General features: G+C 27.5%; 1 protein-coding gene across 5 annotated transcripts in view; it reads right to left on the bottom strand.

Annotated features, from left to right (window-relative positions):
• The window catches only part of LOC107453350 (ATP-dependent translocase ABCB1), a 71,728-nt gene that overhangs the window by 30,655 nt on the left and 13,276 nt on the right, over nt 1–27,797 (bottom strand). For 3 of the 5 annotated variants that reach the window (XR_011636155.2, XM_071177577.2, XM_071177579.2), the window contains exons 2-7: nt 9,903–9,966; nt 5,747–5,910; nt 3,314–3,538; nt 1,745–1,916; nt 723–847; nt 39–228 (exon numbers count right to left, since the gene is read on the bottom strand). Coding sequence is in view for 4 of the 5 variants with exons in the window: in XM_071177577.2 (XP_071033678.2) it covers nt 39–228; nt 723–847; nt 1,745–1,916; nt 3,314–3,538; nt 5,747–5,910; nt 9,903–9,966 (940 nt within the window). In the remaining variant the exon portion in view is untranslated. Of the gene's footprint in view, nt 1–38; nt 229–722; nt 848–1,744; nt 1,917–3,313; nt 3,539–5,746; nt 5,911–9,902; nt 9,967–17,805; nt 18,276–19,549; nt 19,663–27,797 lie in introns of those variants that run through there. The other 2 variants (XM_071177580.2, XM_071177578.2) reach the window with 2 other exon arrangements.

Here is a 27,797-nt window from a genome sequence, read left to right as displayed (position 1 = left end):
CATGATTTTTGAATAAAGGAAAATTAAAGTTACTCAACAATAATTAAAACTCCTCCATCATATTCGGGGTCTACTTGACCATAACCTTCAATAATAAGCTGAACGCCATACCAAAAAGCAAGAGCATATCCTGCAAATATTGAAAACCAAGTTATGCTTGCTCCCAGAGCAGTCCACAGTCCTCTTTTGATACCTTTTCGCATAGCAGGAAGTAAGCGGTTTTCATACCTGGGAAAAGTATATGAAATACAAAATTATATTAGCAATTTGAAATATTACAAATTCTATTAATTAAACTTGGTAGTTACATTTTGAAGTATAATAAATTTGAAAGAAAAATTTCAGTTGACTTTTGATGCATAACACCTTTTTTAAACAAAGGCAAAAGCATAATTTAAATATAAATTATAAATATTTTTTAATTTTATAAATTATTTGAATATTAATTTCTATAAATAATTTATATTTTAATTTTTATAAATTATTGACATTTTAATTTTTATACATTATTATTAAAATTTAATTTTTTATGAATTATTTAATTTTTAATTTATATAAATCATACTTTTATCTTATAAAGTATAAGTATTTTTAACATGGAAATAAAAATATAATAAAAACAAGAAAAATATGCGTTCTTAAAAAAAATTCCATTTTTAATTTTTGATTTAATTTTCGTGTTTATTAAGTTTATAAAAAAGTTGCATTTGAAATTTTAATACCTCTGAATTTCTTTGATCTCTCCTCCAAACGCAGAAACTGTTCGAATAGATGATAATACTTCTTCTGCCACCGCACCTGCTGCACCATAGGCCTGCATTTCTTCTCTAGAAACGTTTGCTTGTATCTAAGAATAGTAATATTTTTACTATAAGACATTATTTCATTTCCTGCTTATAATTAATATTGTACTCACATACAATAGCCTAAATAAAAATTTAATTGGTGTTATGTTCTAATCTAGTTCTTCTTCACTTCCTTCTTTATTTTATACAGTTTTTCTTTTAAAAAATTTGTTCGTCACCATTAAATTAAAGTCAAATTTTTTGAAGGATACTTTTTCAAACTTTTATCCGTAACAGTGTAGAAAAAGTCATGTTGTTAAACTAATACACTGCAAAAAAATTTCGGATAGAATTATGGTAGAAAGTGCTAGCGTTCAGGGTGCCAGTACATTTTACGGTAAAATTTTACGCTACAAAAATCTGATATCCCGTAATTTTTACGGTAATATTTACTGTACAATTACTGCACTTAAATAAGTAAACTAAACTAAACTCAGCGGCGTGACAGCCCATAGAGGGCCAAGGCCTACTGTGCCCATCTCAGTTTTCTTGACCTTGGGCTCTGAGGTGCAGGAGCAGATGTTCCGGTTAGGTGGTCAGCCGAACGCGGAACCCCCAGTGTTTAGTTTCCAAGCATGCTTGGTACTCATTTATCGACCCACTGAAGGGATGAAAGGCTGAGTCAACCTTGCCCGGCCCGAGGATCGAACCAGGGACCTGTGGCACGACAGAGCGAAGCGCTATCGCTCAGCTACCGGGCGTCCACTTAAATAAGTATTACTGCAAAAAAGTTACGGTAAAACAGATTTTACGCATGCTGCACTCCGGGTTCCAGTACTTTTTACCGTAACTTCTTCTGAATTTTTTTACAGCCTATGGAACAATATTAGAAACAGATTTTATTTAATAACCAGTACAAAAAACAATATTAATCTAGGCGAAAAGCAGTTCTCACTTACCTTAGCCATGACAGCCATAGCTATTGCTGTTACAGGTGTTATGGCAAGAATTACCAATCCAAGCTTCCATCCATAATATAGACCTACGCCAACACATAAAAAGGTAGAAGATAAAAAGCTGAGGCATATGCCGACTTTTTCCCCCATGCCATCTTGTATTCTGGTTAAATCCCTGAAAATAAATTAAAAATACATTAATTCTACTCAATTAATTTAATGTAGTAAAATTTTAATTAAAAAAAACAAAAAGCACATTCCGTGAAAGGAAATTGGGAGTTATATTTCTTAAACTAAGAGTATAAAGTGAAGTATAAAGATTTGGGATATTTAAATTTAATTTTAAAGCATTAAAATTTTCAATTGCATATCCAATAGGCAATTTTATACAGTGCATAACTTCTTAATATTAAAATTCTGTTCAGTTTTATAGTTTTTTATTTCCAATGGAAGATTATAGAAAGTAACAGCACACATAAACATCTAAAAATAAGAACAAAAACAAAAGATGCTGCAACAGAGTCTATTAATCACAACATGTTTCTAGCTTCCCAATAGTGTTCAGTGATAGAATTCCTGCAAAGTGCAGAGCAGCGGAGAAGGTGCATGGAGACCATGCTCTCACCAGAACTGCAAAGAGTGCATACCGGGGAAGGAACGATACCAAATCTAGACAGATGTTTCCGCAGACAGTCATGACCGGTGCAGGGCTAACAGAATTCAGCCACTGCTCTTCATCTTGGGCCATTTCGCAAATTTAGGATGGTAGCCCTCCAAGACTTAGTAGAAGTAAGGTCGATAAGTTCTCCGTGAGCACAGGTCTTAAAGGTCCTCTTAATAAGCTGTTTGATGGAACAGAAGGGCGTTTTATAGTACACTGAGAAAAAAACTTTAGTCAAAACTACCAAAATATGGTGAAATTTATGGTTTTTGTGGCTCTATAAAAACTACAAAAAGCATGGTCATTTCTATTGATGCGCTTTAATAATGATTTTGGTAAAATTAACAATAAAATATGGTTTTCTAATTTGGGATTAAATTTAGAAAAGTTCACAATGTTATCATGATACCTTCATGGCAAAAAAAAAACATTTATTAGGTTAAATTTATTTTTTAGTTAAGTGTTTGTTACCAAATATGTGGTAATGAGAACTATAATTTCGAAAAACAGAATTTCCTGTGGTAATGAGAGAAACAGTATTCGGGTTATCATAGGACTGGAAAAAATACAAAATGAGAGGTTTAAATACCATATATTTCGGTTTTATTAACAAAAATTATGGTTTCTTTACCAGAAATGTCTTCACCATCCAGTACGTACGGTAACTTTGCCAAAATTTTTTCTACACGTAGGCAACATGTAGACAAGTCAAAACAATTATTCCCAAATGTATAATTAAAAAAAATTAGTACTCATTGTGTATGCATAGCATGTTTTTTTTTTAAATCAAAATGTTAAAAGATTTGAAAGTTGGAAAAAATTGATAATTCCATCTGCTTTGCGATTTAAGATTTAACTTAAACATCATTAAGTAAAAAATTCATCATTTAACATAGTTTTGTATATCTTACCCAGTTATACGGCTAGCGAAATCTCCAGTTTCATGCGTATCATACCATCCGATGTCCTGTTTCAACACTGAAGACATAAATAAACAGCGGATTCTGAATGCTTGACTAGCTGCTGCCGTGTTAAAGAAGCATACAAATATGTAATTGCAAATCAACATTACTCCTCCAAAAGCTGCATTATAAATACACAGCATTGTTGCACTTTCTAAAAAATCTTCTCTAGTCCTGAAAAATTAAAAATTATTTAATTAGGAACATTGAGAAAGTAAAATGAAGTTACTAACCTTATGTCAACAATATGTTAAAGTTTTCAATAGCTCCCTAAATATTAACAGTAGTCTACTTGATTTTACTAAAGCTTAGAAAAAGATTCGATTTTTTCATTGGCAATGTGTTACCTACACAGTAATTATCTAGAGTACGTATGATCCAATAATATTGTATGCATACCACATTAATTTCATACAGAAAGAATAACTATGGGATATATTCACATTCAATTTTTGTAGAATGGATAAACAGTTAGAAAGTTTTTTTACCAGCGATGTAAAAATAAGTTTAGTAACTCATGCATCGGATTTAAGTAGAATGAAAACATTGATACAAAGAATGCTAAATATTTACTCGAAATAAAGTTAGTCAGCATATTTATATTGAAAAGGCATACTATACCTCTTAAAGAATAGTGATATCTAAAATTGGTTAACGATGCTTGTAAATGAATTTACTTTTATTGGGATTAATAGCATCTTAGGATTAAGTGTTGATAGGCTGGCAGCACTTTCGGTAGGCAAAATTTAGTGGCACTCGAAAGCCCTGTTCGATTTGGTTCCCTAAAGTTTTGATCAGTGCGCCATTTTCCCTGTTTTAACTTGTTTGCAAATTTGTATGCATCTCTGCGTTTTCTTTATTCATTCTGCGTTTCGGCTGTGTAGAACGTCCATCATCATAACACTGAAACGAACCTATGTCTCTCTGTATGAAAGTATCTGTTCTTTATTTTCAATCACATTTGATGTTTGCTTAGCAATTGTAACTTTCTGATTTATTTTGATGGCTTCAATCGATAAAAGGAAAAACAATCCCAAAATTCGAATTTAAAAAATGCATAAAAAATTGTGATACGATTGCAGTCCTAAAGTAACGTGTTAATTCTTTTTTTTTTTTTTAAACTAGCAATTTTATAAAATTGCTTACAGAGATAATTGCTTTAGAAAAATATGCATATTAAAATTACAAAAAATTAAACATTTAAAAAAATTGGGGTGGGGGATTGCTCTTATATAATCTAAAAATTGTGTATTCACTGTAATTTTTTTATTACTTTTTTAATTTCACATTTGATTTATTTAATTATTTTTCGCTTGCTTATTTACTACAGGGTTTGAAAAAACCCAACCCGCCCGGGTTTTATTGAAAATACTCGGGGATCAAAATTGATTTCGAAATTTTGCAACCCAGTTCTGGCACTGGCGTACTGTCAACACAAATTCTCCATGCACAACGATTAATTTCTTTCTGCCATGAACAGCATTTTTACCTCCTCTATTGTAAAAAAGTAAAATATGACGAAAATGCTGCTTGCTGCTCTCCATATTTAAAAGGACACCAACCAAAACCTACTGCAATTGAACTTCTTCACACACAAGACTTGATATATCAGTTCCCAAAATATAGATTGAAAATGCGGCTTAAATGTGAAATTGGGTTTGAAAAAATACAATTAAATCCTCTGTCGGAAAAACGAAATTACTTTCCGAACAACCCGATACTTCTTTTTCAACCAAATTTTTAAAAAAAACACTTAGCGAAAAAAAAAACCAAGTAGGTTTTTTCAAGGTGGGCCCACCCAATAAAACCCGGGCTGGTTTTTCAAAGTGGACCCACTTGGCGAACCCTAATTTACTGAAAACGCAGTAGTTCGATGATCATTAGGATCAATTTGTGGCTTCATTGCAAAAACACTTTGCTTAAAAAGCCAGCACATTTTTTGAAATATATTATCCAAACAATTATTTCTAGTAATTAATATTTTATCAAATTTATGTATCTTTTTGCACGATAACCACAGCTCTGTACTTAAAAAGGAATTTAGTTCACCTACCACATCAAAAATTGTTGTAACTATGCACGAAATTATTTTTATTACAATGTATGAAACAACTATCAATAGATTTTTGTTACATAGATTTCTTTTTCAAGTGTCAGTATTTTTTAGTCTTTACGTTAGAGGGAAACAAGTAAAATCCAGCATAAATTAATCATTTTATAAAAATAAATTGAATTTCGCTTCATATTCACATCCTCTAAACTTTTTATAAATCTAAAGTAATATTAATTAATTATATTGATATAATTATATATTCTCACAAACAGTATGAAATGAAATTTTTAAATTAAACAATAAAATAAATAGTTTTACTTTAAACATACATATTGGAAGCTGAAACATTGTTAACAGTCATGTCGTAGGTTATCATTTTCTGGATGACTTTTCCAAATATAATCATAATTCCTGGCATTGAGCAACCAGAAGCTATGGCTATGATACAGGCAATAATCATCAGCAATTTATCACAGGCAGAAGAATACTTAAACTGCAAATAAATATTTTGTTGTTTTAAAGATTAAATGTAATGAAAATAAAATATGCAAAAAAGTTATTAAGAAAATGTTCCTAACTTACACCGTGGAATAATTTTTTCCCTGTTTGCATGAGATTTTTAAACATATCTTACTTTCGTATCCCTGATTTCAAATTTGCAATCAGTTTTTCTCTTCAAGTTTTTCAAGTTACGGGTTTTTCTTTAAATGATATTTTAAGTTTATTTTTGTCAAAAAATACAAGTTTAAAAACCTTATATATAACAGGGGGTAGCATAATTGTTGCGACAAATTTCTGGGGAAGTTAGGAACAGAAAATAATATATAAGCGCCTTTAGTCACATACGACGACACTTGAAAACATGAATTGCAGTTGCAAACATGAAAATATCTATTCAGTTTTACCCCTGATGATGTACTATAACACCCCAAGAAGTTTGCTGCAATATTTAAGTGACCCCCTGTTATATATAACGTTTTTAAACTTGTACAATTCGATAAAAAATAGACTAATAATGTCATTGAATAAAGTTCGTTAAAATAAAAAGTTTTTAAGTGTCATCGTTTAATGTATTATGGAAATTTCTTGGAATAGAAATGTACTGGACGCTATTTTGTAAATAAATGAAATTTTAATTAAAAAATTAAGTTTGAATCTATTTGCTTTTGATATTTTATTACTCAATAATAGTTTGACCGATTCAACTCAAACTTCAGATTTCGTTTATTTAAATTACCTACTTTAAAAGAATGTAAAAATACTTAATTCCTATAATTCCGTTTCCTTTCTTCTTTAAATAAGTTACATAAAGTAATAAATAATCTTAAAAAATTATATTTAACAAATTTTGTTTGGATGTTTATAATTCTGTGTTCAATAATTTTGAATGGCTTGGAAAGGGACGAAGATATAAAGGAAAATAAACGAACATTAATGGAATCAAATTATCCACTGCGTTCTTGAAAAAATAACTATTTAAACTATTTTCAAATTGCATAATTCCAGAAAAAGTATGCTTCTTTATCATAGACAAAAATATTTCTTGCAGCCAATGAAATTGCATGTCAATACACAATAATCGGATCATTAAATCATCACAGGAGGCAACAAAAGAATTCGGGCAATGTTATTATATCATAGAACAGAATTTAGCTAATTTATTTTTATTATGTTTGCTCACTTCTTCCTATCTATTACTTTAATTATAAATTTTTTTTAATGTATCTCTTAATTTATTGTTGTTGTTTTTTGTATTTTTGCAATGGCAAGCGAGATCTGATAGTTTAGAGTTGTTTAAAACAGGAAATAGACAGTGTAAAATTGTACGCTTGTTCTGTATACAATCATTAAAAACAAAAATTCCAACTCTCTAACTTTAAACGCAACTCCCACCAATTGCAGTTATTAAGATGCTTCGTTTTTCTTTTTATTATTATTTTTTATGTGTGTTTACTGTATTTTAAACTCCTAAAAATATTTTATAGATATTGTACTAATCTTGCATTTTTCAATGATAAAATTGATAGACAGTTTCATTTTGTGTTTCATTTTTGTAAAACCAACCTCCAGTTACTACAAATATAGACAGTAAAATGTGTATCAGCAATTCACCAGAAGGTAAGTTTATCTACACTATCCAGAAAATAGGCACATAACTTATCTTTAATTTATCTCAAGAGACATTAATGCTTATCAAGGTAAACTTTACTCGCTAAGGAATTTTCATTGCTTCTTACAGGCGCAATTTTAAAACGTGCGAGAGTTTTTTCATTTCTTTTTAGTGAAAGAAGCTGAGTTTATTTTTTAAACAGTATTAAGATGTTTGCTATCAATTGGTTCATATAAATTGGTAACAGGATGGATGAATAAAACTAATTTATTAAGTTGCTAGAGGGAAACTAATTTATTAAGTTAGGTTGCAAGAGGGAAAATAATTTATTAAGTTAAGAAAAACTAATTTATTAAGTTGAAGTCCGCTGTCTTACTCTGAAAATTCTGAATCATATCACGATAAAAAGTACTGGCACAATGAATGCAGCGCATCCGTAAAATCTATTTTAATTCAAAATCGAATTTTTAACTTAATTTTATACCATAAATTTGCAGTAATATTTATTTTATTACAGTGATTCAGTGATTTTACAATAAGTTTTATTGTTAAACTTACGGGATATCAGATTTTTTTAATGCCTAAAATTACACGGTAAAAACTACTGACATTCTAAATGCCTGTACTTTTTACCTAAATTATATCTGGAATTTTTTACAACGCAGCTCACCAGCTTCTGTTATTGCAACTCATTCATCCTTGTTTTTTTAATTAATAAAAAACATTATTTAATTTATAGAATATATAATTATTATAATTTTATGTAAAAACATTTTGTTTATGTTATTCATTATAAAATGAACGATTACTGGGATTTAAAAAATAATCAACTAGACCATGAATGAGCAAACTTTTTAGGTCGAGGGCCAAAAATCGAAAAAGAAGAGTTTGGTGCGCAATGTAAAAATTTCTAAAGTAACGAAACAATATACAAGTTTTAATTTAAATATTTAATAAAATGAATAAAATTGCGATTTCATTTTTTAAAGTTCCTTGTATTGAGGTTCGAAGTGAGATGTAGTTATTTTCTGGAACGAAGCTAAATGTTTGTCTCTTAGTCTGCTTCTGAAATTATTTTTTCTAAGGTTCATAGTTGAAAACACTTGTTCACATATATAAGACGAATTAAACTTAGCACTGATTTACTGGCATGAGTTATTAAATTAGGGAAACAAGCTTTTGGTAATGATTTGTAAAACTCAAACTTTCGCACATTTAGAAACAACTGCTTGAGATGATTGTTAGATTGCAACTCAATTAGTTCAAGCTGCAAATTCGACCTCACGGTTTCACAATTTACGTTGAAAGGCATGGTAAAAATATCTAATTCTGTTTGAATGGCACTGAAATATTGATACCTGAAACTGAAAAGGGAGTTTTTTCAAGCCATCCTCATAATTCTTAAGCTTTTCCTTATCTACTGAGGGTATTGAATTTAACCTCGAGAAATGAGACAAGTCGTTCTTCGCTAGCTGTCCGGCAATAAATTAAGCTTCAGTTTAAAAGCTTTGAGATGGGCCCAGATATCGTCAATGAATTGGTTTTTCCCTTGCATCTTAACATTCTAGTTGTTCATATGATAAAGAAAATCTGTGAAAAATGCCATTCTGTATCTTCAAATAAAAAATGGATGTATAATTTATATTGTTTATATTCGCAACGCATCGGCAAGTTAAAATTCTATCCGCGGGCCGGATAAAGCCTTCCGGCGGGCCACAGTTGGCCCGAGGCCCGTAGTTGGCCCATCCCGGAACTAGACTACAAAGAAATGTTTAAACTTAGGAAAACAAAATGCGTAATATAATAGGAAGTAATGAAGGAAAATTAATTTTAATAGTTATTTATATATAACGCTAACATTATATCAGACAATTTGAAACAATTTTTATATCTCTTGATTCTTCTATACTCTCTATTTATATTATATTATTAAGTTAAAAAATCTTAAGAACCACCACCACCACGGTTATGAGTGTTCAAAAGAGTGCCTTATTTTTTAAGTTTTAATTTCGGAATGAAGTGTAATATCCGGCAAAAATAGTAAATCCATTTATACCGAATTTTTGCTCCATTTCAACTTTCAGGGGAGGCATCTTTGTCAACTTAAAAGTGTTTTACTTGTATTTTGAGGATTAAAATTAAATATTTATATTATAAATATAAATGTTATAAATATAAATATTATATATAAATATTATAACTCAAATTAAGCTATGCCACGAATAATTAAAATTTTATAATTATGAAGTCATATGAAATATCAAAATATATTAATCAAACTTTGCATCCCAATTCGGAAATATATCAGTAAAATTAAGCACAAATATTTTCATTTAAAACATATTTTCTTTTTTATAAATTTGTAAGACACTTACTAATGAAAAAAATGCTACAGGTGGAAATTCATCTTTAGGTTTTTCTTCTTTCTCCTTTTTCTCACTGAAAATAGAGTTAAAATAAATTTCATTACATAGAAAATGCTATGCATCAAATTTAAATAATGCCATTTAGTGTTACTTTAAAAACCTAAAAGGAAAACTGAATGTGGTAAACGAAGTAATTGTAAATCGCAAAACTGATGGGAATATAAACCCATCAAAAACACATAAAAAATTTTATTGCATGGATGTTTTTTATCATAAGAATATTTTTTTCTGTTGCCTACCATTATAGCCACCTCAAAAAATTTTCACTTTATATGAAAATATACATTTTTATTTTGTTAATACATTAAGATAAGAAGACTTAACTTATTTCGACAAAATAAATCCCAATAAAGGACTTGAACTACCAGTTTTCTGTTTTTGTAAAAGTATAATGTCCTTTTGAAACGAAATTAGGCACAGATAGGTTAAAAGTTAGGTTAGGATAGTTTCAAAAAGAAAATCACAGCACACTTTTAGGATAGGTTTTTCTTAATAGGTTACGATAGGTTTTGTAAAGAGAAGTGAGTGTTTACTTTTCCAAACGTTACGTTAATACTACTGATGCATGATAGAGATGCATGTTTGTTTAATTTTTTTGTTTCACGCATGCTTCTTTTTAAGATTGTTTATTTTATTTTGTGAAGATCAGTACTTACTGTCAAAATAATCTAGTTCTTAAACAATAATTCACACGCAAATTCAATTAGCAAAGGAAACATATCAAGAAAATTACTACATAAGACTAAGAAGTGCAAAAACAGAAAGATTAAATCAAAAAGTGAACTTATTTTTCAAATAGAAAAGAAATTTCCTGAACTTGAAAAAAAATCAAAAAGAATTCTCTTAATTAAATGTCAGTAAAATATTTTCCAATATTTTTTTTATTTCTTATTAAATTTATTCTTCATATTCTTTGCACATTTATAAACCAGTTTCTTTTCTTTTAAAACTCCATTTAAAATTATATTTTACTGCCCCTCTTCCTAAATGTAACAAATATTTTGACAAATGACGTCTCATAGTGCAGTAATGATTTTTTTTACCAACAGTAAAAATTTACGAATAGGATCACAAACTTAACATTTAAAATACAACATCATTAATTGTTTTTAAGCTTCCGATCAATATATAATATAACTTTATAGCTTGAAAATGTTTTAAATGACATTGTAGCAAATTTCAAGTAATTTAATTTAAATTTTCTTCAAACAAAGAAATTTTGCGTGTGAAAGTGAGAAGCAAAATATTGAATGTTACTTATTAAAATCGAGCTGACCTAGTGTCACTCAAATTTCCAAATACTATATTCGTTTTGTTTAAGTTTTATCTTAAAATGTATTACAAGAATTTCCAATAAATTTTTTAAAGAAAGCCGATGAAAAATCGAATTTATTTGATGTTATTATTATAATTCGAAAACAGACAAAAATACTAAGTAAACGAAAAAGAAAATTTGAAAAATCATCTTTAAATTATGTATAGAAACATTAAGTCACTATAACCATGTTTGGTGTTATATCGCAACTATATCCCTGGAAATATTTTTTTGACAATTATTTTTTCTTAACCAAATTGGTAACTATATATATCAAAGATTCTGAATACAAAATATAACTCAATTTTTTAATATAACACTATACTCTGCGCAGCATATCTAAAAAACAGTTATTGTAATTATAAGCATTATGACTTTCCATGTTTCATCACAAGGAAAAAATTATGAATTTATTATGAATTTTCGAATTGTTCTCGAAAGTATAAATTGGCACTTTTCGGGAAGAATATTAGAAGCAGTTAAAATAATATTACAGTTAAAATCAGAAGAAAAAATTAAAACATTTAGCAAAGAACTTCAGGATATTCTTTGGTACAGTACACATATGCAAATAAATAATAAAAATAAAATAAAATCATAGCTCGTAAAAATTTGAATATAAATTTAATGATCCTAAATATATGCCAGAATCAGCTACTTTGAAGAAAAAACTTTGAAATAAAGCGCTGTGAAAATAAAAAATTTAGAAAAGGTACGCGGAGAAAATAAGATCTGGTAAAATAACCAGCATAAATAATATAATAATAACAATTTTGAGGAGTATTTCTGGTTAATACAACCAAAATATACGGTATTTAGATCCTTAATTTTGTAATTTTTGGTTCATAGGGTAACGGTGCACTGGAATTATGAATTTAAAAATTATAGTTCGTATTAACAAACGCTTAGGAAAAAAAATACAAAACTGAAAAGTAAATTCAATAAAAAAATAGTTTTTATGCATGCTCTGAGGCAGCATGATAAAATTACCAAATTTTACATGAACCAAATTTTATCACAGATGATAAAACAATATATTGTTAATTTTACAAAACTTCTTACCAAATCGTTTCTGTAAAATTAACTAGCTTTTTGGTGTTCCCATAAAGCAAGAAACACGATAAATTTTACCACATTCTAGTGGTTTACTTTATACTTATTTTCTCGGTGTAAATTTTTTTTTAATACCCTTTCCCTTAATCGCGGATAAAATTGACTGCTGTTTATTAAGTGCTTCGTAAAGAAAGCTTTTCTTAAAAATTCTTATTTACTAGGGAAAGAGTTATTTTTTTCAATTACAGCAAAAGAAATAAATTTTTGACCTTAAAAATGCTTTTTGATGTGTTCTGTACTGAAAAGAAAAGACAATCATTTTCTTTTTCAAATGGAGTTATCAAAAAAATTAAATTAAATCCTATTTTCACTAGATACCACAAATATTTTTAAAATATATTTCTTACAAAACTAACACGATCGAATAAATTTTTTTTCTTCTTATTTATTTTGCAGCTATAGTTTACGTTTAAAGATTAAATTTAAAATGAGCAAACACCGAAGTGAAAAAATATAAGTATAATTCAATCTATCTAAGTTAAATATTGTAGGAAAATGATAATAAAATATACAATTTTTAACTTCAGAAATACTTTGTTCATAGTGTTTAGTATAATTTCATTATAAGAGCACTGCACAATATCAGGTAATTTGAAATCAATTTATAGAAAATTTTAATAATGATGTTTTTCATTAAAAATTATCCAATATCAATTCCTTCACAATATCATTTAATCAAAATTTGACGTTAAGACTTCCTTAATGCGCATATGCATTCGCAGAAAATGGGATGTTCAGAACACACATTTAAATCAGGAAGATCTAGACGAAAATCAAAAAAAAGAAGGCAAATAACTACAAAATATTTTTTACCAGAAAAAGAAGGCAAGGTAGATAGATATACTATAAAATAAATACAAATATATTATTTTCTTTCCTTGTGATATTATAAGAATTGATTTTAACACGTTTTCCTGTATATCATATTTATAATAAGACAAACAAAAAATTTATTATTTGATGATTTCGGTTAAGTACGTTGTGTTTAACACCTTTTCCAATTTATCATTAGTCATTGATTTGTAAAACTACAATCAGTCTATCAAAAAATAGATTATACGATGGTTTCGCTTTGGAACTTTCTTAGAGCACAAATAATTATTTGAAATACAGATTTTAAATGTTTTAAAATGATAAATATGGAAAAGTTTCTTAAAATATATATTTCGAAAAATGTTCAGTATGATGATCTGAATATATATATATATATATATATATATATTTTACATATGTCTTAAAAGAATAAATATGGAACAGTTTTTAAAACTAAATATTTTTATCTATATTAAGTATGTGAGTTAAAAAAGAACCTATTTGATTCATAAGATATACGGTTTCAGTGTATTTTAATTCATTACAATCAACATAAAAAATCAGGTTAACTGCGGCATATTATAACTCAATCTAATAGTTCCACACTGGCTTCCGTTATAACTGTTTAGGTTTAGGTTTTTAACAGTTTAGATTTATTATTTGTTATTGAATTTAGCTTCGTGGGGATATAATTTTATAATTTTTTCAACAAAACTTCTTTTTCCCTTGTGATATTATAAGAATTCGTTTTCATGTTTTCCTATGTAACATACTTGTAATTAGTCAAACAAAGAATTTATTGTAAGATAATTTCGGTTAGGTACGTTTCTAGGACAGCATAAATAATAAATTGAAATAAATATTTTACGTATCTTAAAAAATAAATATGGAATAGTGTTTTTTAAACTATACATTTTAACATGAATTAAGTATAATGATCTGAAATAGAAGTTTTGAAGGTATAAAAAAGACTTACTTTTCAGTAAATAAACCCATAATTTTTCTTAAATTAAGATATTAAGTACATTAGTCAAAAGGGAACGTATTTAATTCATAAGATATAAGGTTTGAAATATTTCAATTCATTACGATTACGTTCTATTTACTTGTCATGAAATAACCTTCAAACATAATAAAATTAAAATATTGTCTGGGAAACATCACATTTATTAACGCAGCGAGAAGTTCCGCTTTGAATCATGATCAATAAAGAATTCATTGATCACATTTATTGCTTATTAAATATGTAACACCTTCACTACAGCTTAAAAAAAATTAAAAAAGGTCTCTAATACAAAAAAAATAATTCTGTTTAATATGTTTGTATTAGATACACAAACTTTTAGAATTATGAGACATAGTTGCGTTGCAACTTTTTTGTTTCAGATTAGTTGTTTGAATATTTGTTTCAGAACTCTTCATGGCATATTTTTTGCCTCTTTATTCAATCTAAAATATAATAAACTATGACCATGTAATTTAAAGTATAAGAATATAATATTTAATACAGATTATTTTTGCTTGTGTTAGTTTAGCGATGATAGTTTCTATAGGCTGATTTAAGATTCGTCAGCCAATAATTTCCTGAATCCATTAAATTGTAATCCTCGTCATAAGGTAGCATAAAATTCGATTTTTTTTTCGCTGCAATTTTAAAACAAACATTTTATAGGACTAAGTGTTATAGGGCAGAGGTTTCAAAAAGGGTTCCATGGAACAGCCACAAGGGGATCCGAAAATTGCAATTTTTTATCAATTAAGATTTTCAAAACCTTTTATTGAATATTATCTCGTTTATTATCTATCATTTGTATTAATATTTACGTTACTTTTTTAATTATTTTGTTAAAAGGCTTGAAAAAGACGACAAACACGGATAAAAAAGAATTTGAATGAATAATCGATACCATCATCAATCGTGGCAAGATAGCCTAGGGTGGGTAAAGTCCTTAAGAAATAGACATTTCCAGTCCTACTGACAGCTAAACTCTTTCCTTTCTGAAAAACTACTTTAGTGTTTTACCTCAATTAAAATTTACTAAATTCAACAATGAAAAACAGTGTTTTTCTGGTAAACATTTTCAACGTCTATTTTCGTTCTTTTTCGGTTTTCTATCAATGAAAACTACAATTTGCCATTCATATTCATTTTATGCATTCACTAAATTAAATCAGGAACTAGAATAGATGTGGGCCTCAAACTATAAATTCAATTATTTAATATAAAATAGAATTCCAAGACTGGAATTGATGAAATAATACGATGATAAAAAATTTATTGGATTAAATTTATTTATTAGCTATTTTTAAAATAATTAACGAAATTTCAGATACTAAGTATTTTTTGGATAATTAATAGTCTTTTTTTAATTAATATGTTAACATTTGCGAACAAAATTTATTCATTAAGTCTCAGAGGTTCCGCCAAAATCAAGTTCATCAGGTAGGGTTCAATAGATGAATAAAATTGAGAAACACTGTTATAAAAAATGCAGCGAAAATCTTTAGAACAGCTGCTTTTTCTTCTAATTTTAAAATAATAGAATCCTGGTATAGCTTTACAATGTCAGAAATTTCTCGAGAAAAAGTGGTAAAATAGTAATTTTTTAAGTGTTATTTTCCCATATTCAAACAAAACACTCAAATAATCAAAAATAAGGTGGTATTCAAACTGTTAATGGAGGGAAAAACCGTTTACTAACAGCTTTCATCTAATTCGATTAAACAACCAGAATTTCATAGCACAAACGAGGCCTACTTAATGAAGTAACATAGAACCAAGGTTTATATTATAGCCGAGAAAGCTAATCTGTCAAACTCATGACCGACAGAACGGGGGTTCGAGTTCAAACGTTGACACCACAATATACCCTGCATTTCCTTCAGCACACGAAGTTTCCAGTGTCCTGCACTCCCTAATTTGTAACCCTGGACAACTAAAATATGATACTCTCATTCACGACGCATTGATAACAGCATAAATCTGCATAATATATAACAATCTAGTATTTCCTTTCTCCAGTATATCGATATTTCTAAAACCATGCTAGTTGCAAACAGTTTCAAAACCGTGAAGGTAAAAATTGCTCTCCACCGTAAACTTTATAGCTAATTGAATGGATAAACTGCTACCGGTTATTTTACCGTAATTTTAGAATGAAAATTCTAACATTGTATGTTCATAACTAAGAAGCTTTCAACCATATATCACACGCATATCAGTCTAAATGTATGTTTGAAGAATTTCTATTTTAAGGAAGCACGGTTAATAATTAAATTAGTTGTAACGCAAACTAAAAAGTGCGATCTTTAAAGTGCTTAGTAAGTATATCTTAATAATTGTAAGCCAGGATGTATCAGGATATGTTTCCTTTAGTATGAGGGGATTGAATTTTTAATCATCATTATTTAATAAGAAATTGTAAATTTTTAAAGGAGAAAAAACGTCAGCTGTACTTGTATTTACAAATTTAAATATCTCTTTGCAAGTACAATTGACTATTTTTAAAAAAAAATCATGTAATCGTTCAGTTTGTTGCTTTTTTTGCAGTTTGTTGCATTATGCTTTTAACAAAATTTTCTTGGAAAAATTACAACAATCCTACATTTTATTTACAAAATGACATTTTCAAAAAAAGAAAATATTGACTTTAAAAGAAGTGAATGAGAGGCAATTAAGAGGGTTGGCGAGCTGAGATTTTTATTTTCTTATGGCAAAGATTCTAGAAACTATGAAATTCCTTTCCATATTCGCTCTCTACACCAACCCCGTAATTACTTCTCCTTCATCACTGTTTTCTTTTTTTTTCTTCTTAAAATTAAATATTTTTCACTGAAAACAAAGAATATTTTTTTAACAAATTATGCAATTGTTGTAATATAATATATAAGAACACTTAATCAATATTTAACGAAATGAATGAGTACCCGAATTTGAAAAGTAATTAGTACTTAAATTTAACCAAAGAAAACCAATTTAATCAACAAAAAGGCATGTCAAGATTATTGCTAATCACTTTGAGCATGATAAGTACTGGTCACAATCCTTTTGATGAAATTAAAACAATTTTTCCGCAGGTTATGTAGCAAGATTCGTACGCACTGGAGAAAAATTAATAACTTGTATCAATTTTGTAGAAGAAGCTGAAAATTTCGTAATTTAAGCTTCTACTATCAAAATAAAATTTCATAACTGACACCTTTGAATCTATATATATTTACTTTATTTTGGTTGCCACAAACACAAAAATATAGAAATATTTATTATTCCACTTCTGCAAATTGCAACTTTTTAATTCTTTCCAGGTGCATATGAATCCTGTATAGGTAGTAAATTTTTAGAAGATATAAACTATCTACTGTAGGCTTTTCGTGAAATATATAAAAAAAATTATTCTAAACATGTTTCGAACTTTTACGACAAATGGCGTTCTAACACACCATACTGTAAAATCTGTGATTTTTTTCGTTATTATGACCCATTAAGCGAAATTAAAGAAACAAAATCAAGTAAACCAACTTAATTATTTTACACGTTTTTATATACTTTAATGCAAATTTAAACAAATATCGTTTAATAATGAAAATTCCATAATAAAATAAAAAACAAACCTGCATCCTGCATCGTATTCATTATCGTCAAAAGCTTTATTTATGTATCTTTCTTCAAAAACTTTTTCATCTTTTCCATTCTGAAATCCATTTATATTCGAGTTTCGATAATCACCTTTATTCGACATTTTTCTTAAAAGGTTTTAATTCATTTGAGACTTGTAATTTTTTTTTAAAGGAACAGTCCCTCCTTCAGAAAATATGCACACACCACTTACGTATGTTTACAATTTGCCCTGTTTAAATATTTGAAATTCCTCATTACCAAAACCTTGTGCAACAGCCTCACTAAATTTACTGACTGACTGAGGTCTAAAGAGTGATAAGCTTTAAGCCAAATAAGGAACTTTATTACTTGTAGTTACCCCTTCTTTTTTATCAGTACAAACAAAAGATTTCTTTCTTTTTTTACAATTGAATTTTCTTACTATTTATCTAGAGTCCATTCCACACTCTACTCACGTGAGGTTATTGTAGCGATTTGTTTTATACGTCAAGTAAAACTTTGATTAATAAAGATAATCGATGAGAACCAGGCAACGTTTTATCGATTTTTTGTTATCATTTTCGTCAGGTAGATATAACAAAGTTACGCAAACACTAAGATAAGGGGAAAAAGTTACAATAACTTTTCTGTATAATTTGGTTGATGAAGAGAGAAAAGGCTAAATTTCTATAAAATGCTTCTTTTTTCCGAATAGTTATAAAAAGTAGAAAAGATCACAGGTTAATAACACTAAGAAAAATTACCTTGTTTATGGCTCAATAAATACCAAAAAGCACGATAATTTTAACCGAAACGCTTTGATAATGAGTTTGGTAAAATTAAGTATAAAATATGATTTCAAAATATCTGGCAAAATTTTAACGATTTACCATGATACTTTAGAACATGGCATAAAAACCATTTATTCGGTTAAATTTGCATGTCAGCTTTGTATTTTTTACAATATGTGCTGTAATAAAATCTTTAATTTTGAAAACCAGAACTTCTGGTAAACTTACAACATATGAGCAGAAAAATTATCAAATGAATGGTTTAAACACCATATAATTTGGGCTTTATCACCAGAATTATATGTTTTGTTCACCAAAAATGTGTCATTACCTTATAGTACAGTAATTTTACCGGAGTTTTATATCCGTCATATTTAAATAAAAAAAATTAGCAAAATATATTTTATTTCATCAACTATTTAAAGGAAAAATGAGTATAGCAACATTTTTATTATTAGGGACATAACTACTGCAGCGTACTCGTTATAGATCGGTATAAATAATTCAAGCGGTAGACTATAGCTCTTAAAGTAACTAAAATTATAAATTCAAACATAAGTTTTATGCAATTTAAAAACACTTTAAACCTCCCCATATAAACCCTTAATTGCAATGTAACTATTCTCTTGCTATTTCTTCATTAATAGTCATTTTCAATTAAAAAAACGTTTATTCAAATGTGATTTCACTTATTCTAATCTTTATTTTATCAGAAAGTTTCATATTCTATATAATTTGTTTGACGGTTTATACAAGCTTTATAATATTTTCCGATATTAATATAGATTTCAGAGTCTTTAAAAAGTACTAAAACGATGTTTTCCTTTTGCACACTATTTGAGTACGCTAGTTAAGAAACCTAATAAAATGTGTAATTCAAGTAAATAAAATATTAGTTTTCATAAATTTAAATTAACTGATATACTGTAACAAAATGTGTCCAATTTTTTTTAATAAAGAGACTTACATCTTCCTTTTGCGGTCACGATGGCGCCACATCTAAGTTCAATTAAAGGTAGTGTTAATCCAAAGTTAATTTGTAACATCTAAACTCTATAACTTTTAACAACTATAAATTGTTACTTAAAAATTATATTGACATAAACAATGAGAATAGGAACTCATATCCGCGCATACATATCAACAGGATGTTCTCGTAATATCCTGTAGATGGCATGTTAAACTATACAGCATTTGGCGAAATTTAAAGCATGAAAAAACAATGAGAGAGTTAAAAAAATACAATTTTGGATATGTGTAAAATATGTGTAAGGAGTCCGAATCAAAATTTCCAAAATTTCTCTTGAAATTATGTGCAATTTAAAGTATACTTAAAATTAAAAGCAAAAAGTATCTAAAATGTTTATTAATTTTTTACAATACATTTAGAAGCGTTATGCTTTAGAAACTGGTAAAAAAATATAATAAAGCACTGTTTTGTAATAATAGAAACTTATTTCAATAATAATATCATCACACTAATTTGCAGTCAGTATTTTTGCTCTTTAAATTTTCAAAATGAAATAAGAAATTACTGAAACAAAACTACAAACTTTTCTTCTTTATTTCATTTAAAAAAATGTAAAAATTCAAAATTCTTCAAAAATTTCAGTTCAAAACGCAAGAAACCCATATTTTTTATCTAGAAAAAATAATTACTTAGATATTTATTACAGAGCTCTCAGCTTGACAAGAAAAATATTTAACTCTTAAGTACAAATTCGCTTTATTTTTTTAAAAAAAATATTTTATAAATCTTTAGAATTGACTTTATGTTTATAATTTTAGGATCCCTGCTTGCCAACAATAAAATTAAAATTTTAATTAAGGTTGGTTTAGAAAAAAAAATTGCCGGATACCTAGTCGGATGCCTTAAAATTAATAAAGATAGTTTACCCATGAAGGAAGGTTTTTACATTAAAAGAAGCATAAGGTTCTTCTCTTAGCGATTGTGAAATTTTATCAGTCATGAATAGAGAGAATCTTTTTATTGCTCCCAAGTAAATAAAAGAAGGTTATCTTCCACAAAAAATAAATTGAAAGAGAGAATTCACCGATATTATAAAAACATTTAATTAACTTCTGGATATTAACAATTTGACCTTAACTCTTAGACGCAGAATTTTTATTAAACATATTTTTTACTCTTTTTTTTCATTATTTTGTATTAATTTAGGTCAAAATAAGTGAATAAAATTATATTTAGCATTTCAATAATTTATGGTTTTTAAATACAGCGTAGAACACTGGTGTTTCTTTTTCTGCGTTGAAAGCAAAATTTTCACATACGGCACACATCCAATCAATAATTTTTCTAATTTGCACTTATTTGCGATCATTTAGATCTAAGAAAATCAGTTATTGATCATTAAAATTTCCTTAACTTAGAAAATCAGCAGTTCAAAAAATTTTGAATACGAATGAGAAAAAAATTTTTAAACTTTTATGTTTTAGCACAAATATAATTCAGATAATCTAACAGATTTTTTAGTAGCTGTTATACTGCTTTTTTTATAATTTAAAGGTGCCAGAATATATTTTTCTTATAATTAGGGAGTTGGAAAAAAGGAATATATATAAAAGCGACACCTGCATACCATCTGCATCTTAGGGTTAATAAATTACAATTTCCCGATATTAGTAAATTAATTATTTTTTCGATATTTTAATATACTACTTATTTAATTCCCGATATTGTCTAAAGAAATAGTATCTTACTGAATAAATTGCAAATACAGTCCACAAATTGGATGTTTTTCTTCTTTCAAAGATTTTAATTTTCTGGTTACCATGGAAACCGATGCCATTTTCAAAACATCTCTTTTCTTGATAAAATTTCGGCAAACATTACATTCTTTAAGAATTATCTACACTTTTAACAAACATTAGAATGAAATAATTTAGGGTACAAATAAAATTTACAAGAATACATAGCTTATTTAAAATATATTTTTTATAAAAATGCCTCTGATATCTTAAAATCTCGATTTCGTGAAAATATAAAAAATTATTCCAAAGCGAATTCTTTTTTTTTTTAATTTGCTGCAAATTTTATAGTTGAACCTATTCAGTTAGTTTCTTAAGTGTAGAATCTGCGTAACACGTAAACGCGTAATTTCAAAGGGAAAAAAATAGAAAAATTTTCTAAAGCAGGGAAAAATATATAAAAAGAATAAAATATAAAAAAATGTTTGTCCAAAACAAAACTTTAAGTTACTGCAAATTCTGTAGTAAAAAAGTATAATTTAGTTTGTTAAAAGTAGAATTTGCGTAACGCGTAATTTAAAAGTTAAACGGGCAAAAAAAGGGGAAGATTTGTCTAAGGCAGAAACGCAGTTCCAAAATTTACTTCCTAAGATTTTTTTAGAAGAATATTTCAACGAAATTTAAATTTCCTTAAAATATAAAAATGTTTCCAAAGCTAATTTTTTTTAGTTACAGCAAATTCTGTAGAGAAAAAGTAATCATTTAGTTTGTTAAAGCCAGAATCAGCGAAACGCACAATTTAAAATTAAACGGCATACAAAAAAAAGAAGAAAGAAAGAAAAGTTAAAATTTGTCTAAGGCAGTAACGCAGTTCCAAAGTTTTCCTCCTAAGATTTTTTTGTAAAGAATATTTTAACCAAATTAGAATTTCCTAAAAATATAAAAATGTTTCCAAAGCTAAACCTTTTTAAGTTGCTGTCTTAGAAGCTTCTACGCAATTCCAGGGTTTTTTCCTAACATTTTCAAGTAAAATTTTTCAAGGAAATTTCAATTTCCATAAAATATAAAAAATAATTGCTAAAAAGTGTAATAAAGGAATTCTTTTGAAACTATGGAAATTCTTTTGAGAAAATTATTCCTTAAGTTTTTTTAAGGGTAACGCATAATTACACGGATGGATATCTATTTATGTGGGATATACCACGAAATTTGCTCTCATCAATGAAATGTTTTCATTATTTCCTTACTTCATTCATGCATTTTTCATAACATAGTGTTTAAGTAAAGGAAAATACCCGGACATTTAACAATGATATTTTAAACTTGAAAGAAAAGGGCATTGATGACATAAAATTTAATGAAAGTTCTTTAAAGATGAGTACCATGGTTTTTTTATTATTATTTTTTTAAAAGGAATATAAAAATTAGCACTTAAAGTAGATGTTCAGTATGCAAAAAATTTGTTGCAAATAGAGCACAAAATCAAATATTGAGTAAGGACTTCTTCGTTTAAACTAACTTATTATTCTCTGCTGAAAACTGCAAAGTCAGGATTGAGACAACTATTAAAAGTATTTCAGATTCTATTAATTTCAGTAAAACAGTTAATTTAGTTATAAAATGGTTCTAAGTATCTATTAGAGTTCTTTGTTTCGTAAGATTGTTTTGGGGTAACGATAATTTTTTTATATTTAATAAAAATATGCGTTCGCGTAAGATGGAAAATTGTTTGAAACGGAATCTGTGTACGGTACGGTACTTTCCGCTCCCATCTTTGAGAGTTTTTAATGCTTTCTCTTTTAATTTTGATACTTTATTAAGAGTAAATGTCGAATTTCTACATTTTCTCAGCAATAACACGCATCAATTTTAATATAGATTTAAAAACTTATTGCATGTTGGAAAAAAATTCCAATAAAATTATCATACTGTATGGTAATAACATTTCTGAAAATTAAAATAAATAATAAATTTAAAAAAATATCAGAATTCTGGCTAATAAAACCAAACTATACGAAGTTTGGACCAGTCAATTCGTAATTTTTTAGTTTTACCAGAAATAATAGTAAAAATAGAAAACAAGAAAGTAACTTTTATCGAATAAATGGTTTTTGCGCCATTCTCTTAGGTATCATGATGAATTTACCAAACTTTACATTGCGTACCAAATTTTATCACGTATTATAAAATCATATTTTGTTGTTCATTTTACCAAAAATCCTTACCAAAGCGCTTCGGTGAAAATTACCGAGCTTTTTGGTGTTCCCATAAAGGCAGAATTTCCCATAGATTTTACCATATACTGATAGCTTTGACCATATTTTTTCGCAGTGTGAAAAAAGGCGTAAAATTTAAAATTAAAATCAAGTGAAAAAAATTACACGTACGGAAAGATGTTTTTTTTTAATTATTAAGGCTTAAACCTTATTAGTAGCTCGCTATCAGCTTCATTCTATTAAACATTTTAAGCAAAATACATTTCTTTTGAAAATCAATAATAACTATAAATTCATTAAGTAAGGACAGATGATAAAATTAATAGTAAGAAATATTTGAGTTAGGATTAGAAACCTGAAACTTACATTGACGATTAGTAGAACAAAAGAAAAAGATTGTACAATCGACTAAAAATAGAAGCAATGAAAACGGGAAAATATGAAAGGTTGATTTATTGCAATAGCATGTTTATTCATGGGGACCTTGAAAAGTGACAATTATGCAACTTTAGGTTAGTTCATTCATAACATTGAAACCATTTTCGAAACAGTTCAACTAACATCCATCATTATAAATATAAATGTACTTTACCGGAAAATACTTGTATCAATTAAAGTATTATTTTATAAATTATAAATGAACATAAAACAATTTTAACTTTATGTCTAGGGAAAATAAAATGCTATTGTTTAAATTTGTCTAAAAAAGGAAATGTTATTACAGTATAGTACATTTTTTTAAGAAAAATGAATGTTACGTCATCAAGTTTGAAGGTTAAATTGTCTGAATGCCATTAGTGAAAATAATTTGTTTTTTTTTTTCTTTTGGACCTAAATTTTGTCATTATTTTTTCAGCTTTCTGTTAAAAAGCTATATATTTTCTTACTTCAAAGGGTCTACCTATTATAAGATTCTTTTTTTTTTGTCTGTTTTCTTTGGTTTTCAAGTCAAGTTAGTTTATTTTATAATACTATTTAATAATAATTAGACCATTTGAGAGAGGCGACGCATATGATTTCAGGATTTTGTGTCATTGGACTAAACAATTATGCCAATAACTTATATCTAATGTAATAATGTAATGATAATGTAATAATAAAATGATAATGTATTAATGTAATAATGAAGTCAGTAAGAAGCCATTCATTAAATTAAAAGCTATAGTTTTTTAATGCATGCTTCCTTTTATTCTGGGTTTGAACTAAGATGATTCCATAAATGATAATATTGTGCTCACTGAAAAGCGCGTTTTTGTTTGTCTATGCAGCAATTATATGTAGTAATATTTCGGCAAACTTTTCTTGTATATTTTGTTTATTAAGCATTTCATCCCGCTGATAATGGGAAAATCGTTTAAAAAAAGTGGCTAAAAAGTTTTCTTTAAAATGAAATGGAATGTGTTCTTAAAGAATTTACAAAAAAATTATAAGCAAAAATTTTACAAATTTTTTTGACAATATTCAGTATTTACGGCATAGCAAAATAAATAAAAGCTGTTCTTATGAACGAATTATGAGTAAAATTAAAAAACAGTGAAAAATTCTATGTAGTTACAATCTAGCAAAAAAAAACAAAATCTGCTTTTATAAACGAAGTGTATTTCAGTAATGCTACACTTAATAATTCCAATATATAAAATTGCTGCTTATGACGTTAAAAAATACTAAATTCCAACATCATACCAATAACCATTAACATAGTTGTTTTTTTTTATCACGTTTCTTAATATATCATAGCTCATAGAAGCATAGCAGCGTAGTCCATTTATCTAAGCATATTCTTTCTTTCTTTGTAAACACAATAAACTCTCAATTATTTGAAAAATTTTAAAGATTAAGAAGAAAGTTCAGCGATTTAAAAGAAACCACTTACCAAGCGTACTCATCGAACGACATATATCAAATATAACCATTAAACTTTCAAATCGATAAATACTGATTTTTTCACAGAAGAAAGTTGATAAAAACATCTTTCAGGTGAAATTTTTTTTTATTAATTAAAAAATATATTACATGATCATTTCTGTTAAAAGCGATAAACTAGATCATTTATTTGAAAACGACAATAAATTAAAAGCGATGAACCTGATCATTTATTTGAAAACAACAATAAATTAAAAGCGATGAACTTGATCATTTATTTGAAAACGACAATAAATTAAAAGCGATGAACTTGATCATTTATTTGAAAACGACAATAAATTAAAAGCGATGAACCTGATCATTTATTTGAAAACAACAATAAATTAAAAGCGATGAACTTGATCATTTATTTGAAAACGACAATAAATTAAAAGCGATGAACTTGATCATTTATTTGAAAACGACAATAAATTAAAAAGCGATGGGTGATCTAGTTACGCCACTGATGTTTTTTCTGTTTTGTTCTTTGGTATGATGTTCCTTTTTGTTAACACTGTTATAATAAAAACTGTTAAGTAAGTAGGAACTGTTTATGATTAACACTGTTAAGTTTTTTAGCGTTGGTATTGGCAGATTTTTTTAAGAATAGAGTTGTATTTTAATCAGTTCTAGTTCGTGTTTTAACGATTTCAATCCAATATAGAAGTGATATGCTCAGAGTTCATTCTAAACTTGGAAGAAAAAGAGTATAACGAGTTTTCAATTTCTTACGACAAGCAGTTGCTATAGCTACCGTGCACACACGTTAAATCACATGTACACATTTTAAATTACGTCATTCAAACGATTGCTATGGTTTTGACCGCCAGTCGTTCCGCAGTTCCAAAGCCTACTCCAAAGCATAGGCAGATTTTTTTTTCAATACATTTATTAGTTACTTACGATTTTTTTATACATATGCCTCCTTACTATTACTGTCGGGAATGGCTATACTTTATATACTTTATTTTGAGTGCTTAATGAATCAATTTTAGGCCAAGTCATAAGCCAAGTTCGCCAATTTATTAGAACTATGTAAAATTCTAGTTTACGCATATCACTGGCTAAAGAAATTCACAAATGCGTTAATATCATGATCATAAATAATGACAAAAGATATCAAGTGACGAAATATCGCGTTCGTTATCTATTTATTTACAAGTAAAATCAATATTTATAATTTCACGACTTATAATGATAATGCCATCAAATAGGTATTTTAAAAGTTATAGGAAAGCACATGTTCCTTGCATTGATACTTACGCTTTTAAAGTTTGTCTCAATAATTTTTAAAAATGGATATTTAAAAGGAACTGATAAAATAAAATTGAAAGTTTTCTTTAAGTCACAAGAAAATTGTTGTAAATTCTGAATATCACATACTGAATATCAAATTATTATTTTTTTTTTTTGGAGAATTGAACTCATATTATAGAAAGTCTAATAGAATAAAGCCGCAGCACAATATACAACAAATAACAAAAAATAAAGTTTGTGTATGTGTTGTGAATGTCATGTAGTAAAATATTTGAATCCAGTGTTACGCTGTGTAAGTTCGCAAGTTGTTTAAGGCAAGAATGCCTAATACAACTATGCATAGTGAAATAACTGCACTTCTGAAAGAAAGCACTTAAATTCAATTGGAATATTATTAGTTAGAAATTTATAACCTGTAAAAATATTTTAAAACAGTAAAATTAAAGTGCAAAATATTTCTCATTTCAGTTATCTTTAGCTCATATGGGAAAAAAATCATTGAAAATAAAATTTTGAAACATTAAGTAAACGACAGATAAATAAAATGAAGTTTGTGAAACACCCAAGTTTAAAACGATGTAAATCTTCAGAAATTACGAAATTCTAAATGAAAAAATAATAATTTTACATTTTAAACAATGTTTAAACAATGGGGGAAAGTAAGTCTCCCACTTAGAGCTATAGCAAATCTAAGTCCCACTCAATATTACTAAAGAAATAAAATAAGAAAATCGCTATAAAAAAGAAAATTCCCTGAAATTTCAAGATAATGGCATTATTGCGGTTTCTTGCATTTGAAATTTTTGCACATTCTTCTTGGAATATTGCGCGTCGTAAAAACACTGCATTAAAAAATTCGAAATAAAAAAACCGTAAGGAAATCCGTAACAATATATTTTAAGTTTGAAATATATCTTACACCCTTTTCTGCTACACTATAAAAAATTTCCGATCAAATTACGATATAAAATACCGGCATTGTGGGAGCATGTTCAGTAAAATCCATTTTACCATTAAATATTACACAGTTATTTTTAAATTACTATTTGTTTAATTCGAGTGATTCAGTGATTTTACGGTAATTGCAATTGCAAAAATTACGGTAAAAATAGATTTTCTGATAATAAATACCAG

Source organism: Parasteatoda tepidariorum, chromosome 2, assembly GCF_982258835.1.
Source record: "Parasteatoda tepidariorum strain Cologne lab strain chromosome 2, Ptep-v5.0, whole genome shotgun sequence".
In the NCBI taxonomy this organism is placed as follows: domain Eukaryota; kingdom Metazoa; phylum Arthropoda; class Arachnida; order Araneae; family Theridiidae; genus Parasteatoda; species Parasteatoda tepidariorum.
The sequence above is the reverse complement of the archived record's forward strand: the minus strand, read 5'-3'. Positions and strand labels throughout refer to the sequence as shown.